This window comes from Elephas maximus, chromosome 24 (genome assembly GCF_024166365.1).
Source record: "Elephas maximus indicus isolate mEleMax1 chromosome 24, mEleMax1 primary haplotype, whole genome shotgun sequence".
In the NCBI taxonomy this organism is placed as follows: Eukaryota; Metazoa; Chordata; class Mammalia; order Proboscidea; family Elephantidae; genus Elephas; species Elephas maximus.
Genome location: NC_064842.1, coordinates 22,528,265 through 22,546,584, shown reverse-complemented (window position 1 = coordinate 22,546,584; position 18,320 = coordinate 22,528,265). Strand labels below are relative to the sequence as shown.

Here is an 18,320-nt window from a genome sequence, read left to right as displayed (position 1 = left end):
GCTTAGCAAAAGTGCAAGAAACATACATTTGTGGAATGTTAAACTGGGAGAGGATTTGACTTGATGGCACTGGGTTTAGTTTTTTTTTTTTGGTTTATAGATTATCTATGTCAGCCTACTGGATAACTAAGAAAACTGAGACAAAGTGCTAATAGAAGGAACACCAGCTCATAGTGACATCAGGAAGAGCACCTGGCTATAGTTTTAACTACAACCCCATGCTTCCTCTCTAACACTTCAGCTGGTCTTTCAAATTTCTCCTACTTCTCTTTCTCTAGGAGCTCTTCTGTAATCTGCATACCTCATGGTTATCAAAAGAGAAATGGCCTTTTTCTGAATGCTTTGCTTTGGGGTCCCAAGTGTATATTTATATCTCACCAACCGTGAAATAGAATATCAATCAAAAAAGAATAATTTAAGTAGGATGAAGGGAGTATTTTTGTTACATAAAAGGGTACATAAAGTATCCAGTGGAATGATTTCGACATATACTTTCCCATTATACAAGCATCACGATTTTGTGAAGATTATTAAAAGCATTATTTACGATAGGATTTTTAAAAGAAATATGTTATTTCCCATTGGAATAAATTATTCATCACTGGTCTTTTCAAAGAGTGGCTCTTAGTGCACATTTCTCCCAAAAGGAAGATTCCTCGGCTGCTCCAGTGCGGAGAAACTACTAACGAGAGGAGAGAACAAATAGACTGGGAAGAAATGGTGAGCAAATTTTGTGTGGAAAAAATCCTCTAGTCTCTTGCTCACTCTGTCAAAGCCCTCTAACTCTCATCTCTTTTTCTGTAGAAATTAGCCATTGCAAGTAATGATCCCATTGCCCTCAACTTCCACGTTTGCACTTTCCTCATGCATACCATTTGGTTGAAAAGCAAAAATCCCAGAATCAATCCAACTGTCTCCATGCCTGTAGTCAAACTGCAATAATTTGCATTCTTTTCCACCTAAAATTTTCTACCCTGGACATGGTTTTGGGTGGAGGAGCAGTTGTAATCTTCAACTCACCATTCGAATGGAATAGAGAATATGGCCATAACAATGCGCTATGACGCCCACGGGCACCACCAGGCAGCCGAGAAATAAGAAAAGCACAAAGGAGGAATCACTGGAGTTGTTGGATTTCCAGTCCACAGTGCAGGCTAGTCCGTGTGTGTCCAGGATGTACCTGTTCCAGCCTAGTAGAGGCGCTCCTGACCAGGCCAGTGAGTAGAGCCAGATGTAGGTAATGGCCCTCCAGGCCCAGGAGAAATTGATCACTCTGGCATGGACCACACGAATATAACGTTCATAGGCCAGCACAGTTAGGGTTGTGATGGAAGCAATCCCTGGAAGAAGAAAAAATGGAAAAGTATAGCATGGCCCAAGGGAACAACAGATATAACCAACGTAATCAATTCTCTCCTGGAAATATCTTACAACCTATGTGGAATTGCTGGGAAGCAAGATCACTGATGCTCCAAAAGCTGAAATATCTGAAAGAAATAATGCCCCAGGGCCCAGGAAATGTGACTGGGAACGTATTTGCTCATAAAAGAAACCATGGAACAGAAAATGGCATGTGATTGCAGCAGGACAAAAATAAAAGTTCCAAAAAACAGTCTGCCATCCCCAATGATGGGGATATTTTATTACTTATTCTGCCAAGAAGAAACTCTGGAGTGAGTCAGAGACAGTCACTGGAGCCAGTGTCTCTTTTGGTTTTGCCTTCTCTTAGCTGTATCTGACTCGGGTACTAGAGATAAAGTCAAGGTGGGCTCCACAGGTCTGAACTGGACAAATCAATGGTGAAATTACGCAGAGCGCAGGCTTAAACTACCTATTAGCAGATGTCAGTATATTATCTGTTCATATTCAAGGATTTTTGACAAAGGGGTGAAGGCTTCTGCGCTCCCATGGTGTTCATTTATACCTCTATTTTGGAACAAATATACCTTAACAATAGTATTCATTTATTTCTCCACCTCCCCTGAGAGAGTGATTTATTCACTCATCAAGCTCCTTTTGAGCAGCTACTCTGTGCCAGACATTGTGCTGATGCTGAAGATTCAGTGATGACTAAGACTCAGAACTGTAAATGTCAGCAGGAATGGAGGTGTATGAACAACTATAACACTGCACAATGTGTAAATGTTACCACTGCAGTACCAAGCAATTGAGGGAAAGTCATAAAAAGGGGGGCATTTGTGAACAAGTCAGGTGAAACACACTCCAGGGAGAATGAAAAGTTATATACCAGAGCATGGAGGCATGAAACAGTCTATACGTGATGAGACAGTTCAGAGATGCCAGGACACAGAGGAGATGAAAGGGAAATAAAGTTTAAAAAAAAAAAAAAGGCCATATTGAGAAAGACGTTTAATTTCATGTTGATGTTTTTTCTTTACCTTCCTGTATGAAGTGGTAAATTATAAACGCGTTAACCTGTTGTCATGGATTGAATTGTGTCCCCCCAAAATATCTGTCAACTTAGCTGGGCCATGAGTCCCAGTATTGTGTGATTGTCCACCATTTTATGTGATTTCCCTGTGTGTTGTAAACCCTATCACTAAGATGAAATGAGGTGGATTAGTGGCAGTTATATTGATGAGATATACAAGATTAGATAGTGTCTTAAGCCAATCTCTTTGAAATATAAAAGAGAGAAGTGAGCAGAGAGACGGGGGACCTTATACCACCAAGAAAGCAGCGCCAGGAGCAGAGCGGGTCCTTTAGACCTGAGGTTCCTGCACTGAGATGCTCCCAGACCAAGGGAAGATTGATGACAAGGGCCTTCCTCCAGAGTTGACAGAGAGAGAAAGCCCTCCCCTGGAGCTGACAACCTGAATTTGGACTCATAGCCTAGTAGACAGTGATAGAATAAACTCCTCTTTATTGAAGCCATCTACTTGTGGTATTTCTGTTATAGCAGCACTAGATGACTAAGACACCTGTTATACTTTTTAATCATCAACTCGGCACAATTAAGTTCTCCTTCTCCTCCTTTTTTTTTCTTCTGAAAGGATACTCTAGTAGTAGCATAGAACCTGAAACACAGTCTGGACCTGTGGAGACCAGTTTGAGGCTATTGTCAAAGTTCAGGCAAGGTATGAACTAGGGTAACATTAAAGGTATGCAGAGCGTGCAAAGTCTAGGCATGGAAAGCAAAGTCTAGATTCCAGGGACACTTAGCAATTAGTGTCAACAGAATCTGGTAGCGTAGTGAATGTGGGGAAGGGAGAAAGGAGTCAAGAATAACTCGGAGAATTTTGAACCTGCATGACGGATAGAGAGTGATTACATTAACCAAGATTAAAAACAACACGGTGCATGAGCAGCAACGGGGAAGAAAATGAAATTATGAGTTCCCTAGAACACATAGGGATAAATACTTTTTGAATGAGTGGATCAAGAGAGGTTGGAGACAAAGACAAGACTGGTCTCCTGAAAAATAGGGTAGGATATGTAGGGGGGTGATTAGTTGTCAAGAAACCTGAGGTCAAGTCCCAGCTCCCCACTATGTAGCTCTAACTTAGAATAAATCATACAATTTCTTTAGACTTTGATCAGCTGGTTTTGTTTTATTGCCATAAAATTGAAAATCCATTTACATTATAAAATTCTGCAATTATGAAAGCATAAAATGTAGAGGCCCTGGGCTCAGAGAGCAAATGGCAGAACATAGTTAATATTCACTTATACCATAACAGTTTTTTCTTGGGGACGGGGAGTATTATCCCCAACATCTGATACATGCGGCATTCAATAACTGTTCACTAACCAAATGAGTGAATGTTTACTAAGTACTTAAGTGACTAGAAGATGAAAATTAGATTTTGGAATACAGTGGAAGGAAATACTTCAGAGAGTAGTGATATCACAGCAATAATGGACTTAAATTTAAATTATAAGAATTAAGGGGACAAGGAACATATCAAGTTAGATATGCCATCTTCAGAACCAAGAATCAAATTTTATCTACTAAATTTTTATTTAAAAAGCTTTATTTATTTTTATCCTTTCTTTGATTATATTCCTAGAAGGAACTCTAAAAAGCCTAAAAATAATGGCATAACACATCGACTTTAATGAAATACTGTTAGCTTTATTTAATTTACAAGCTTTCTTGTTAAATGTAATGGTATTTAATTATATAATTGCCTTTATATGTTCATGTAAATATTTAAAGTTGGCCTTCAACTTTTAATTAATTTACTTTGAATATGACTTAGTCCTTCACAAGCAAGAAAACTTGGTGCAAATAATTGCACGTTGTTGTACATAAGTGACTCTCAATGTACCTTAAAAAAAAAAAAAGAAGAGATGAACAAATGAGTTTTTATGGTTAAAACAATAAGCTGGTATAACTTTTGTTCATTCATTTATTCATTATTTATTGCTTATCTGCATGTGTTAACCAAAGAGTTATTTATGTGAGATCAAATTGATGGCAACTCGAAAGGCTGGATGGGACGTTAAAGGAGCAATGAGTTTAAGATAATGGCAATGGAATAATTTGGAAAAGGATCTCAAAAATGGTAGCACAACTTGAAGAATGTAATCAATGTCACTGAATTGTACAAGTGGAAATTGTCGAAATGATGTATCTCTGGCTGTGTATACTTTCAAAATAAAAATGTCTTATGGTTTGAGTTAACTCTACAACTGCCGTTAGTATATAACTGATCAAAATATTTTGATTCACATTAAATATTAAAAGTAAAAATTTGAATTAGAAATGCATCTCTTAAAGAGATCAATGTGGCTTCCCCTGAGAGTAAAGAATTTACATATTCCTGGATTATTTTAGTTATGCTAAAATTAGATGGATTGTAGGGTAAATTCTACTACTATTTTTTCTTATAAAGTTAAACAGAGATTTCTTGGTCACGTATATATCCAGATGCTAAGAGAAGGATTTGTGTTATATTCCATTGTAATTGATTATAAAAAACTACTATATTCAATTATTTGAACTCTTCCTAGTTTATATGTTAAAAATCACGTTTTTAAAAAATATATTTTTAATGATCAACCAGCTTACAACTCAATTTTTTAAAAAGCTAATAATTGGAAACCACCTGACTTGCAAAAGGATTTCTACCTAGTCACTAGCCATTCACTTTCTCAATATCTTCAACAATATTTTAAATTGTTCTGTTGTTTGTCCTCCACCCCAATGGCAACATTCCACGGTAAGATTTTATTTGGGAAGAGCGGAAAGTTTGCCTTTCTGTGTAAGTGGAAGAAGGGTAATAAAAAAAGGGAATGCCTTGATAGTAGGTAGCTGACTTCTAGGGAAGAATAAAAACGGAAGTTGAGAACTTGGAAATTGATTCTCTGACACTATTCTCAAGTAAGGAGTCCTGGTGGTGCAGTGGTTAAGAGCTCACCTGTTCACCGAAGGCTTGGTGGTTCAAACCCACCAGCTGCTCTGCAAGAGAAAGATGTGGCAGTCTGCTCCCGGGAAGATTACAGCCTTGGAAACCCTATGGGGCAGTTCTGCTCTGTCCTATGCGGTCACTATGGATCGGAATTGACTGGACTGCAGTGGCTTTTTTTAATCCTCGAGCAGCCTCGGATAGGGTTTGTGGACCCCTAGTGGTATGCAGCGGGGTCGTGGTGACACAGTGGTTAAGAGCACGGCTGCTAATCAAAAGGTGGGTAGTTTGGATCCACCAGCCACTCCTACGGCGCAGTTCTATTCTGTCCTATAGGGTTGCTATGAGTCATCATGGATACGACAGCATTGGGTTTGGTTTCAGGTGAGGTGTATGCATGCCCCAATTTGAAGACAGCGACCTCTAAATCCAGCCTTATTGCCGTATTATCAAAGCTTTGCTGAATCTCGCAGCACCACTGACATAGGAGGCACGCCGTTCCTCAAACACCCACCCACCGCCATAGCGTGCAGCTTTGATACTGCTGTTCCCCCATCCGACATCTGACAAAGCCTGGAGGAGAAGACAGACATGTAAACAAACAATTACAGGAATGTAAAATGTGCTAAAACAGAACTGTACCCACAGAGCTGGAGAATGCATTCGAGGAAGTACATCCCTCTGTCTGGGGAGAAACGGGGGAAGGTTTTAAGAGAAAACAACATGTGAATTGATGAATGGGAGGAGTTTATGAAGTTGAGGAGGGTGAGGATATTCGCAGGCCAAGGAGGTGTGTGCAAACAAGCATGGAAGTGAAAGGAGATATACAAATAGTAACTCCACACGTCAGTTTGGGGCAGGTGAAGTTCTTTGTGATATAACATGATTATGCATAAATTTACAACATTTATCAACAAGCATTTATCAGACACATACAGTGTTCCAGCCACTCTGTTAGGCAGGGAGAAAGCAAAGATGAATTATGAACAAAGGAATAAATAGTTGTGAAGTGATGTGATAAATTCCATGATAGAGGACTGTGTTTGGGATAAAAGTACTGGATTCAGTTTTAGTTTCTCTTCATAATTACCATGTGACTCTGGGAAAATTAACATCTCCGAACCTTAATTTTCTCATAGGTAAAATAGGAATAATAGTACCAAAACGCCATCTTATGGTGCATGTGTTCCTGTGAGTGTGTATTAAATGAGAATATGAAGGCATTGAGTAAAGCGGTAATGTACAAGGTATTATGATTTTGAAGAGTTGAGTAGTTGGGAGCAAAGCTCCTGTACGTGATGGTTGGCGGAAGGCACGGGAGTGGGTAGAGCAAGAACAAAGTCATTTTCCCCTTTGGTCACTAGATGGCCACATTAAATAGCTTATTTATAGTTCACCAGTTGCCATTAGACTGGGTAAGCAAGTCTGAACTGAATAGAATAGTGCCTAGAAGCGCTATTACTAGGCTGAGCCCAGATATGTGAATACTCTCTCATCCCATGTTAAATAAAAAAAAGTTAATATGACACCGTTCATGCCTTCAAGGAGCTCACGCTCCAAAAAAGAAGGCAGAAGAAGAAACTCCAGTCTGATAGTGGGAAGAATATCCAACTCCAGAGAAAACTTTCTGTGAATGCCGGCATCCTCTGTACAAGTTTTGAAGATGAAGTAGATTTTAACCAGGCAAAAAAGGAGGTGCGGGGGAGGTGCTGCCAATCCTACCAGGAAAAGGGAACCATTTATGCAAACACGTGGAAATCTGATAGAGCTTGCACCACGTCGGTTACTGTGACTAAGTCAACGTGACAGAGGCAGAGAGTTCCAGGAAGAGAGGAACTGAAGACTAGGGGCCCTCCCGGGAAGGTCCTTAAAGCCCATACAAGGAGTATGCGACACAATTCTGTAGAAATTATTCTCACCCCCATTTTACAGCTGAGGAAACTGAGGCAAAAAAAGTTAATCTTTGCCCAAGGTCACAAGCTAATCAATGACAGAGCCAGGATTCAAACCATGCAGTCTACTCCCCAACTCATTGCTATGCTATACTAGTTTTCCAGTTGGCTTTTTGGAATTATCAAAAATTCAGTATTAGTGAAGTAGGCTCTAGGAAAAGCGTATTTATCCATTTGTTGCCTGTTACATATGTTCTGTAATCATGTCTACCTTTGATATGGAAGAAGTTATTTTTAACCCAATTTTTTAAGCCGAAAAATTTTAGAGGAAATCAGAGGTGACTAACTTCATGAAACCCTGGTGGTGCAATGGTTAAGAGCTTGGCTGCTAACCAAAATGTAGGCAATTTGTATCCACCAGCCACTCCTTGGAAACCCTCTGGGGCAGTTCTGCTCTGTCCTACAGGGTCACTGTGAGTGGGAATCTACTTGATGACACAAAACAACAACAATTATCATTTGAATAATGCTTCCCAGCTCTTGGACTGAGCAATTACCATTTGATCAATAAAAGCAGGCCTCTAAAATTTAAAACACCAAAATGATGGCTAGTTTTTATATGCATCTTTAATCCATTTACGTGATGTCTATTAACATGGAAAATTAGTTCTAGTTCATGATTCCTTCTTTCACCTCTGCTTCCCTCCCTTTATCAAATTCCATTTTCAATTATTTATCCCCAAAACAAGTTTAATATATATGTTTCATACATGACCAAGGGTAACCTATCACAGCATAAAAGTTAAAACTCTTTACATGTGTTTTTAAAGAAGTGTGATTTCAGATAAGCAGCTTAAACACAGATTTATTTTTGACTGCCATGTGGAAAGGCAGCCACCCAAATGCTTGCCGAGCTTTAAGAGCTGAAAGCTCCCTTGACAAAAAAAAAAAAAAAGGACCTAGGAATTACCAGGACACAGTGGTTCAACAAGGCAGCCCTCTCAGGGTGCTCTGGGGGCTGACTTCGCACAAGTTAAGATGTCTGTACCATTATTTCAGAGTCCTGGTGGCCCAGTGGTTAAGAGCTCAGCTGCTAACCAAATGGTCAGCAGTTTGAATCTACCAGCCGCTCCTTAGAAACACTATGGGGCAGTTCTTTCTGCCCTACAGGGTCACTTGTGAGTCGGAATCGACGGCAATGGGTTTGACTTTTTTGGTTTGGGCTATTGTTTCAGTTGTTCAGATTCATGCTACCTTTCGCTGGTATTTCATGTATTTTTTAAAAGGGGGCACATTTTTTGTCCATTAAATCTGGTGTTTTTTTTTTTTTTTTTTTTTAAATAGGCTGGGTAAAGAGTTGATGCAGTTGGTAAAGCACAGGGGGCTTTGTCTACCACGTGTATCCTCTCCTCCTTGGCTCCCTTGTGTACCTGCACAGTAGCTTGGAAATCATTCCAGGCTCCTCTCCCCTCGGTTATCCTTGATTCTTTCACTATCAGCCCCTCAGTCTACGACTCCACTTGCTTCATGACTTGGCTCCTTGTCTTTCTTATAGCCCCAACTGGATACATGGACCCAGCTGTAGGCTGTTTGCCTTGACTAATTTGCCACTCTTTTAGGATTCTTCCCCCGCCACCAAATGACTTAACTCCATGCACCAAAACCAAGGAAAAGAGTGCCCTATCCTGGCACAGGCCTCATTAGAACCTATTCCACACTTACCTTCCTGTTTGCCAAGTGAGGATATTGAACACAATGGCTCACAATGGAGGAAAAAAGGGATAATTACTACACTAAAACCAAACCCATTGCCATCGAGTTGATTTTGACTCATAGTGACCCTACAGGACAGAGTAGAACTGCCCTACAAGGTATAAGGCTGTAAATCTTGATGAAAGCAGACTGCCATATCTTTCTCCCAAAGAGCAGCTGGTGAGTTCCAACCATCAACCTTGTGGTTAGCAGCCGAGCGCATAAACCACCGCACACCAGGGCTCCTTGATTATTACACAAGGGGACCAAAGAGATACTCATTGTGACCAGATTCTACAGGTTTAGCAAGAAAGGGCAGTTTAAATATAAAGTACCTCCTCTGTGGTGATGCTTAAGTTGGAAAGAGTCTGGGAGACTGTCAGATGGGAGCACTTTTAAGAAACTGAGATATTCTGAATTCCAGCCCTAATTCAACTTCTCTCACAAAATGGGTGTAGTGCTGCATGTAAAATGGGAGCCATACACTTTCTTTGTTTTCATAATTTAATCAATAAACTTTATTTCTTGGCATGACAATCTAGATTTTATGATAATCTACCATAATATGCTCAAGACAACTGCGTTAGAAAATGCTCTTCTAGCTGGCCTTGTCTCTGACCCACCTAAGGAACACGCTCCCTCGTGGAAATTCCCCTCTCCTCTCTTCCCATCTCAGGTTTTTATTTAAAACCAACAGAAGGCTTTTTCTTTTGAAATAACTTTAAGTTTGTCTCCTTGCCTCATACTGCTTCCACTATTCTGGTCCAGGCTCACACCCCATAAATGACCGCACTAATTTATCCTAATTAATTTCTTTCTTTGCCTATCCTCTATCATCCTTCTGTGCACCAAATACCAGATGAATCACCGACTGGGCTCTGTTTATTTGTCATCCTCCATCTCCTTGACCCAGCTAACAAACCCCTACTCCCAACTCTGGGCCTTGATGACTTGCCTTGCTTCCCAGCAATTGTGGTTCTGTGACCACAGTTATAAACCCCAGCTGCTGCCGCTGTAACCACCATAGACCTACAAGCGGTACCATCCTGTGCCCGTGCACTCAGTTGACTGCATTCACCCTCAGAGCCTCTGGCTTTCTAGGCTACTGCCTGGACCCAGCTGGCACAAACCAAGAGCAAGGGGACATTAACACCTTATGGAGCTGACTTAGAACAATATAGGTCAGGAGATAAGAAGGAGCCAGAGATTAAACTGCTTGCCCTTCCTTCATACCTCTTGCGTTGTTTCAAGTCTTATAAAGCCTCTCTGAAGATGTAAGACTGAGCAATCAGATGTGTTTTTTTTTTTTTTTGTGTGTGTGTGTGAAGCTACGGCCAGCTCTCATGGTGCATTCTCTTGTATTTGGTCTCCTTTCTGCCCTGCCTCACTTCCTCTAATCCCCTCACTCTTCTTTCCCTGGGTTTGTTTATACCAGTTGCCATCCAGTTGATTCCTATACATGATGACCCCAAGCGTTTCGGAGTAGAGCTGAGCTCTACAGGGGTTTCAATGGCTGTAACCTTACAGAAGCAGATCTCCAGGCCTCTCTTCTTAGGTGCCTCTGAGTGAATTTGAACCTCCAACTTTTCCGTTAGTAGTGGAATGTTTAACCATTTGCCCTACCCAGGGACTCCCCTCGGTCTATAAAAAAAAAAAAAAAAAAAAATTTTAATATACAAAAAAATTTTTTTTTTTTTTTTAACTACCCAATAAATCATTCATATGGAAACTTTTTGCCTTAGGCTCTATTTTCTAGGAAACTGGCATTAAGATAATCTTATTCTTTTCATAAGATCCACTGTAGCATAATGACATACATAGCTTCCTTTCCTTAATGTGTAAACTTTCAAGGAACTCTGCAGATTACCTCCACCAACTAGCCAACCTTCCCTTCCACCATTTCTAACTTCCTTAGTATATGCTGCTCTGCTCATACACAAAACGGGAGGGCTATACTTTGTGGTTGCTCTTTACTACTTATTAGAATTTGGTACAGTTCTATTTACACATATTTTATCTTTCCAATTAAATTGTGAACATCTAAGAGCTGGGACCACGTCTTTTGCTTCTTGGTATCCTCCTTGGGACCTGGAATAGTTAACAAGGGATTATTATATGTTTGATGCTGACGATAAACACTATGTACACATGAACACAGTTCTTCTCTAATAAAGAAGAGAAATCCTGGAGTAAACATCCTTGCTCTATAATTAACCAAATATTAGGATTTTCACCTGCTTAGAAATAGTCACAGTCAGCTTTCAATGAACAGGAAAGTGTTCCTTATTGAAAACAGCAATTTATAGGTTAGGCAAACATAAAACAAAACCAACTCCCTGCTATTTTTCCTAAAAAGGTTCCTTACTGCAACCAAAAATACTATTTGACAGTTATTATGTGACAATTTTTGACTATTAAAAAATACTTACAATGAGTTCATTTTTTACAGATAACGCTAAATGGTATTCCTATTGATTTATTATCTTTTTGTATCCTTGGTATCTTCAGCTACAATAATAAAAAACAATGCAAATACTAATACCTTATTTCATATGGTATTTTATAATTTTTAAAGTACTGTCCCATGCAGATTTCTCATCAGACCATCACAGACATGTGAGGGAGGAAATGCTCATGGTCTCCATTTGATTAGAGCTATAGAAAAAGGAGCTGTAACCTGTGACTAGCTTAAGGTCACAAGCTTAGTAAGATCCCTCTTGGACGAGGACTCAGACATCCTGACTGCTAGTCCAGAGCTCTACTTAGATTTTCCCTGGAAAGATTTGACATAGCGAGTTGGCTGTGATGAATGGAGAAGCTTGAGGTCTTTTTAATTCTATGAAAAAATTCAACACGTGAATAAATTGTGGGATAGCCACGTGCCCCCTACCTGCAATGATGATCCTAGTTTCTAAGTGCACCTTCCTGGATTACTAAACTGGCTCCGAAAGAAGACAATCTGAGATAGCCCAGAAGAACAAACTAAAAACATGAGGGAACCGGAAAGGTACCAAATTCAATCTTCCTTCAGTCATTATTTACAAAGTTCTCAAAGGAGCTCAGAGTTTAGGTTTTACAGCAGGTGGTAACAAGGCTGATTCCATTTTAAGTCATTTTCTATTACTGGCTGCTGACTTATGTGGGCAGTATCAAAACACAGCTAGAGGACCAGGGTTATTTTTCTCTCAAAAGTGAGTTTAATGCAATCTGCTACAATTTGTGCATGCGTGCGTGCATGTGTGTATAATGAGTCACCCAGAAAATGTGATATAAGACACTTCGGGGCTCTAAAAAGAGAATGGGGAAAGAAGATAAGAAGCTTGTCAGAATGTATTAAGAAAAACACTGTCACAGCCTGGGCAGTGAAGTCCGAAACACACCTTTGTGAGGTGGTGGTCTATAAAGTAAAACCCAACTCCATGACTGGTATGGGACTAGGATAAGTCAGAAAATACCATTTCCCTGAAAATCTTAGTCATCCTGAGCTGGCTCTGAGACAAAAGGGAAGGTCAAATGAAAAAGAACTAAAGAAAAACTGAAGACAGGGGAGGGACATTTGGCAGCAATGAGGTATGTCTTCGTTATCTAGTGTTGCCACAACAGAATTACCACATACTGGCTTTAACAAACAGAAATTTGTTTTCTCAGAGTTTAGCAGACTAAAAAAGAAGTCAAAAATCAGGGTGCCAGCTTTAGGAAAATGCTTTCTTTCTCTGCTCTGGAGGAAGGTCTTCATCTCTTTGTTTTCTATTCCTTGGCTCCTTTGATCTTCATCTATCTTCCCCCATCTCTGCTTGCTCCTTTTATATCTTGTAAGAGATTGGCTCAAAGGCACACCCTACATTAATCCTACCTCTTTAACATAACTGAAAACTCATTCCCAAATGGAATTACAACCACAGGCATAGAGGTTAGGATTTACAGCACATATTTTGGGGGGACACAATTCAATCCATAACGGTATTTTTGCATAAGACTACAAAGCTAATAGGTGTTGGAGCAGGGCTGATTCCCAGACCCATTCACATTCTACTATTTCAAGCATCTCTCCCACATTGTCAAGTTGGGCTTCATATGGACTTAACTCTCTTCCTTGACGTTCAATTAAAAAACCCTGTGGATCAGAGCAGCAGGTTTCTTTCCCTTGATAGAAACAGTGATAATATTACAAGTAACCCCTTAAAAATGCCAGCTCTTGAAATAGCTGGAAACCCTGGTGGTGTAGTGGGTAAGTGCTATGGCTGCTAACCAAGAGGTCAGCAGTTCAAATCTGCCAGGTGCTCCTTGGAAACTGTATGGAGCAGTTCTACTCTGTCCTATAGGGTCGCTGTGAGTCGGAATCGACTCGATGGCACTGGGTTTGGGTTTTGATCTTTTAAGAGCTACATGCTAACCTCCTGGGGAGAGTCTTTCTGTAAACACTGATTCTCGGGCTCTACCTTTGAAGATCCTGCTTCAGCAGGCCTGGAATGGACCCTGAGACTCTGCATGCTAAAAAGACCTCCCTGATGAGTCTGAATTTCAGAACCACTATTCTAGATTCAGAAACCCTGGTGGCATAGTGGTTAAGTGTCATGGCTGCTAACCAAAAGATTGGCAGTTCAAATCCACCAGACACTCCTTGGAAACTCTATGGGGCAGTTCTACTCTGTCCTATAGGGTCACTATGAGTCGGAATCAACTCAACGGCAAAGGGTTTCAGTCTAGATTTAAATCAAATCTCCTTAAATATAGTCTCTGTTGCTATTTGCTCATTTCCCAGATTTTCCTCCAGAGACCCAATCACTGATAGAGGAAGAAAAGAAACCACTCCTTGTGTCCCTGAGACCTTTAGTCCTTACACCAAGAGATGCAGTCCAGAGCTCCTTTAATTGTGTGGTTTGCAACCATGTCAGTCAGCAGGTGCAGTGGTGGCCATCCCTCTTCCCTCTGACACACTCCAGGAGGCAGCTGGTTCTGCTCCAGCCCCTGAAGTCTTTGTGTCTTTTCCTCTATCCTTTTCAGCAAAGCACCAGCATCCACGCCCTTGTCTCCATGTCTGGGCAGTAGCACAGGATTGGAAATAAATCTAAGTACTTTGTTCTGTGGAATGAGTGCTTCTCTTTAATGAGAAGACTTGTATGGTTTCTATGGTTTAAGGTTTTCATTCTTCATTGTGTCACATTGTTTTTCTTACCCACGTTTTATTTTTTGGCTTCTTCCATGCTACCTAAGAACTGTTCTACATCTTTAATAGAGAGCAAAGATATATGCCTCAGGTCCCTAGCAAAGAGACAAATATATATACATAGAGAGAGAGAGAGGATCAGCCCAGAGAAGGAAACAGATCAGACCCTACAAATCAGTGCTATTGTGCCTTTTCTGCTTGTAGTCTTTGGTTTTTTAGAGACTGTTATGGGTTGAATTGTGTTCCCCCAAAATATGTGTTGGAATCCTAACCCTTATACCTGTGGATATAATCCCATTTGTGAATAGGGTTTTCTTTGTTATGTTAATGGGGCCATATCAGTGTAGGGTGTGTCTTAAACCTAACGAACTTTTAGATATGAAAAGAGCATATCAGACATAGAGAAGCAAGCGCAAATGGGGGAAAGAGATGCCATGTGGAGATCTCTGAGGCACAGCAGAATACTAGGCTACTGAACAAGGATTTTCCCCAGAAACTACAAAGAAGAGAGCCTTACCTTTAGAGCCTGTGACTTGAATCAGACTTCTAGTCTCCTGAGCTGTGAGGGTGCTAGGGCACAGGGCTGAACCAGCCCTAAAGAAGGAAGGCCTTTTCCTAATTTGTATAGGCAGCTCCAGTTTTCATATTTACTCCGTTTTTATTCTTCCCTACCTAGTTCCTGGTCTTTTGCAACTCTGCTGCCTCTTGTCTCCCAACGAGCCATGATAATGCCATGTTTTCTGGAACCGGGCAGAGCATACCAAAAGATGGCTGAAAGTAATGTCATTTGAAAAGAAACTCTTATAAATCTAACGAAGTGACCTTCTGCATATTAGGCTGGCCCTGGTCTGGCCAAGATAGCAAGACTCCAGAACCCGTCAGTGAACGAGAAGCTTGTTGGGGAGGCATCAGCAATTTCATCATGAAAAAGGAAACCGAATGAAGACTAACGTTACTTCCTACGGAATTTGCTCATATTATGGAGAGCACAGTGAAGCCTGGGTTCACAAGAGACTTAAGGCATATTCTAGGTAAATAAGAGAAAATTGTCCAAGGACAAATCACATCTTAAAGGCAAAGTCACTCAGCCAGGAGTATCTAAACCTTCTTTAAATAGTTTAGTGTAGGGCCTGAGCTTAGAGCTGGGGAGGCAGAGTCATGAGAATGGTCCCTGATATAAATGAGAAAAGGCAACAGAAAGGCAAACCAAAAGACAAAACTGTATTTGAAATGCCAAATGAGATGTACACACCTAAGTGCCATAGGAACTCAGAGAGGAAAGATCACCAAGGACTGGGAAACTGAGAAGGCTTTATAAAATGAAGGGCGGAGAAGAGACTTAAGGATGCTGAAAACAATCAGTCTGAAAACTTGCCTATACGAGGCTCAGCCATTTCACATCTACTTATATATCCCAGAGGCTCACTGTCCAGTATAAAGACAATGTGAATCAGTATGTAATTTGAAGTTTTTCTAATAGTCACATTGAAAAGAGTAAAAAGAAATGGGTGAAAATAATTTTAGTAACATATTTTACTTAACCCAATGTTATGGATTGAATTGTGTCCGCCAAAACACGTGGTGGAATCCTAACCCCTATACTTGTGTATGTGATCCCCTTTGGGAATGGGTTTTTCTGTGTTATAAGGCCATATCAGTATAGGGTTTGTCCTAAACGTAATCACTTCTAACTTATAAAAAGAACAGATTAGACACGGAAGCACAAATGAGGGAAAATAAATGCCATGTGAACATCACCAAGGAACTGAGGAATGCCAGGGCTATAGAGCTGAAAGATATCTTCCCCTAGAGCCAATGCCCTGAATTCAGACTTATAGCCTCCTAAACTCTGAGAAAACAAATTTCTCTTCCTTAAAGCCACCCACTTGTGGTATCTGTTACAGCCCCATACATACATACCTACTGCTGTCGATTCCGACTCATAGAGACCCTATAGGACAGAGTAGAACTGCACCATAGAGTTTCCAAGAAGCGCCTGGTGGATTCGAACTGCCGACCTTTTGGTTAGCAGCAGTAGCACTTAACTACTATGCCACCAGGGTTTCCTCTGTTACAGCAGCACTAGGAAATGAAGACACCCAATATATTTAAAATACTATCATTTCTATTTATAATCAACATAAAAATTATTAATGAGATATTTTATATTTTCTCATACTAAGGCTTTGAAATCTGGTATGTATTTTACACTTCATACTAGCCACTTTCAAATGCTCAGTAAACACACGAGGCTAGTGGCTGCCATATTGAACAGTGCAGCCCTAGAGAAACTCATGTACATTGGGCAGGAGACATGTACAAGGATATGCTTTGCAGCATTGTTTGCTATCGTGACAACCAGGAAATAACCCAACTAGCCATCGAAACAAGGAAATAGGTAAATAAACATGAGCAAAAAGATCAAAGAATTGCCTAGATTCACCTTAAATTTATGTCTGTGGTTACGCTAGGAGGGAAGAGATGGACTGGGACTGGAGAGAGGGAATACAGAGACATGAATTTTATCTGTAAAACCGTATTTCTTTAAAGACAGATAAAAACAAATACAGAAATACTAATATCTGTCCACTTTGGGTGGTAGATACATGGGCATTTATTGCATTATCCTCTGTACTTTTGTATATTTAAGTAAGTTTTAAATAATTTACAAAAGGAAAACAAAAATTCACTGAGGACATGGAAGCAGCAAAACAAACAGTAATGGGACACTCAGGTCTTTAATTATATGATCTGTAATAAAACCTGGTATAAACCCACTGCACTTCAATCCCCAAGAATTCCCATTTCTCTTAAACTACAAAATGCCTACGGATTATATCCTTTGGACTGAACTAAAGTTATCTTCTTGTTACAGTTTGTCAACCATGTGCCTGAGTCCAGAAGTTATTCCTTTGATATGCGTATCTTTATTTATTATCATTATAGTTGTTCACAAAGCGTATTAAGGGTTAAATATATATTTAACAACAAGCAAATGCTAAAATCATAGGACACTACCCAAACCAAACTCATTGCCGTCGAAGCCATTCTGACTCATAGCGACCCTATAGGACAGGGTAGAACTGCCCCATAGGGTTGACAAGGAGCACCTGGTGGATTTGAACTGCTGACCTTTTAGTTAGCAGCCGTAGCTCTTGACCATTATGCCACCAGGTTTTCCAGGATGACAGTAGGAGCTAATAAAGATAAAATATAAAGAGACAAAGCTCTTGACATAAGCACCAGGATAAAGAGTTTGTTTTGATTTCAGTTGTGAGCTTAAAAAATCAAATCCCTTCTCCCTCTCCCAGCTCGTTAAAACCAAAAACCAAACCCAGTGCCGTCGAGACGATTCCACCTCATAGCAACCGTACAGGACAGAGTAGAACTGCCCCGTAGAGTTTCCTCCAGCTCGTTAGCCCACTTTAATTATACAAATTTTAAAAGATTGTTATTGAAAAACAAATGTATTCTAAACTTCTAGAAGCCACCACTTTTAAAATAGTAATTTATGTGTTACACATTTATTGTAATAAAAAACTCTCTTGAGATGGAGGCAAAGTGAGAGGTTCATGTTAATTCTTACTAATGGATCCAAGTCTTATCTATAAAATGGATATAAATACCTGCCTTTTCTTACCTTACATAGTTGTCCTGAGGATCATACCTGAAACTGCAGTTGTCGGGAGAAAAAGCAGCTTTCCTACCAATGTGGTAGCAGAACTGGTCTGTAACAGCCATGATAGTCAAATTTTTTCCATTGACTCCCTCAGGCCTTTGGAGTACACAAAGCTGGGAGTATTGTGCCCCCTGCTGTTGAAATGTTATTACATTTGGTAGTTGACTGAAGGGAAGGGCACTATACTGGCAAGGTAAAATACCTCTCTAGAAAATAAAGGTAAAAATGCTAAAGTCAAAATTTAAAAATCTTCAGTGAGGATAGCAGCTACCTCAATGCAATAGGAGCACGGCTGGTCCTTGTCTCACCAAGACCGAGGTAAATGAAACTAATCCGGATCAGAATTCCGTGGTCTTGAACTTTATGACCTGCATCTGTTTTTGATTTTTCACCTTGCCCACTCCCTAACCTCAATGCCTTGGGCTTCTGGAACCCAGTCTCCTCTGCCTTCTCTTCCC

At 40.2% G+C, this 18,320-nt stretch overlaps 1 protein-coding gene across 1 annotated transcript in view; it reads right to left on the bottom strand.

Annotated features, from left to right (window-relative positions):
• OPN3 (opsin 3) overlaps window positions 1-18,320 on the bottom strand; it is a 41,066-nt gene that overhangs the window by 9,708 nt on the left and 13,038 nt on the right. Inside the window, exon 2 of the mRNA XM_049868228.1 lies at window positions 1,021-1,340. Coding sequence (XP_049724185.1) covers window positions 1,021-1,340 — 320 coding nt within the window. The remainder of the gene's footprint in view (window positions 1-1,020; window positions 1,341-18,320) is intronic.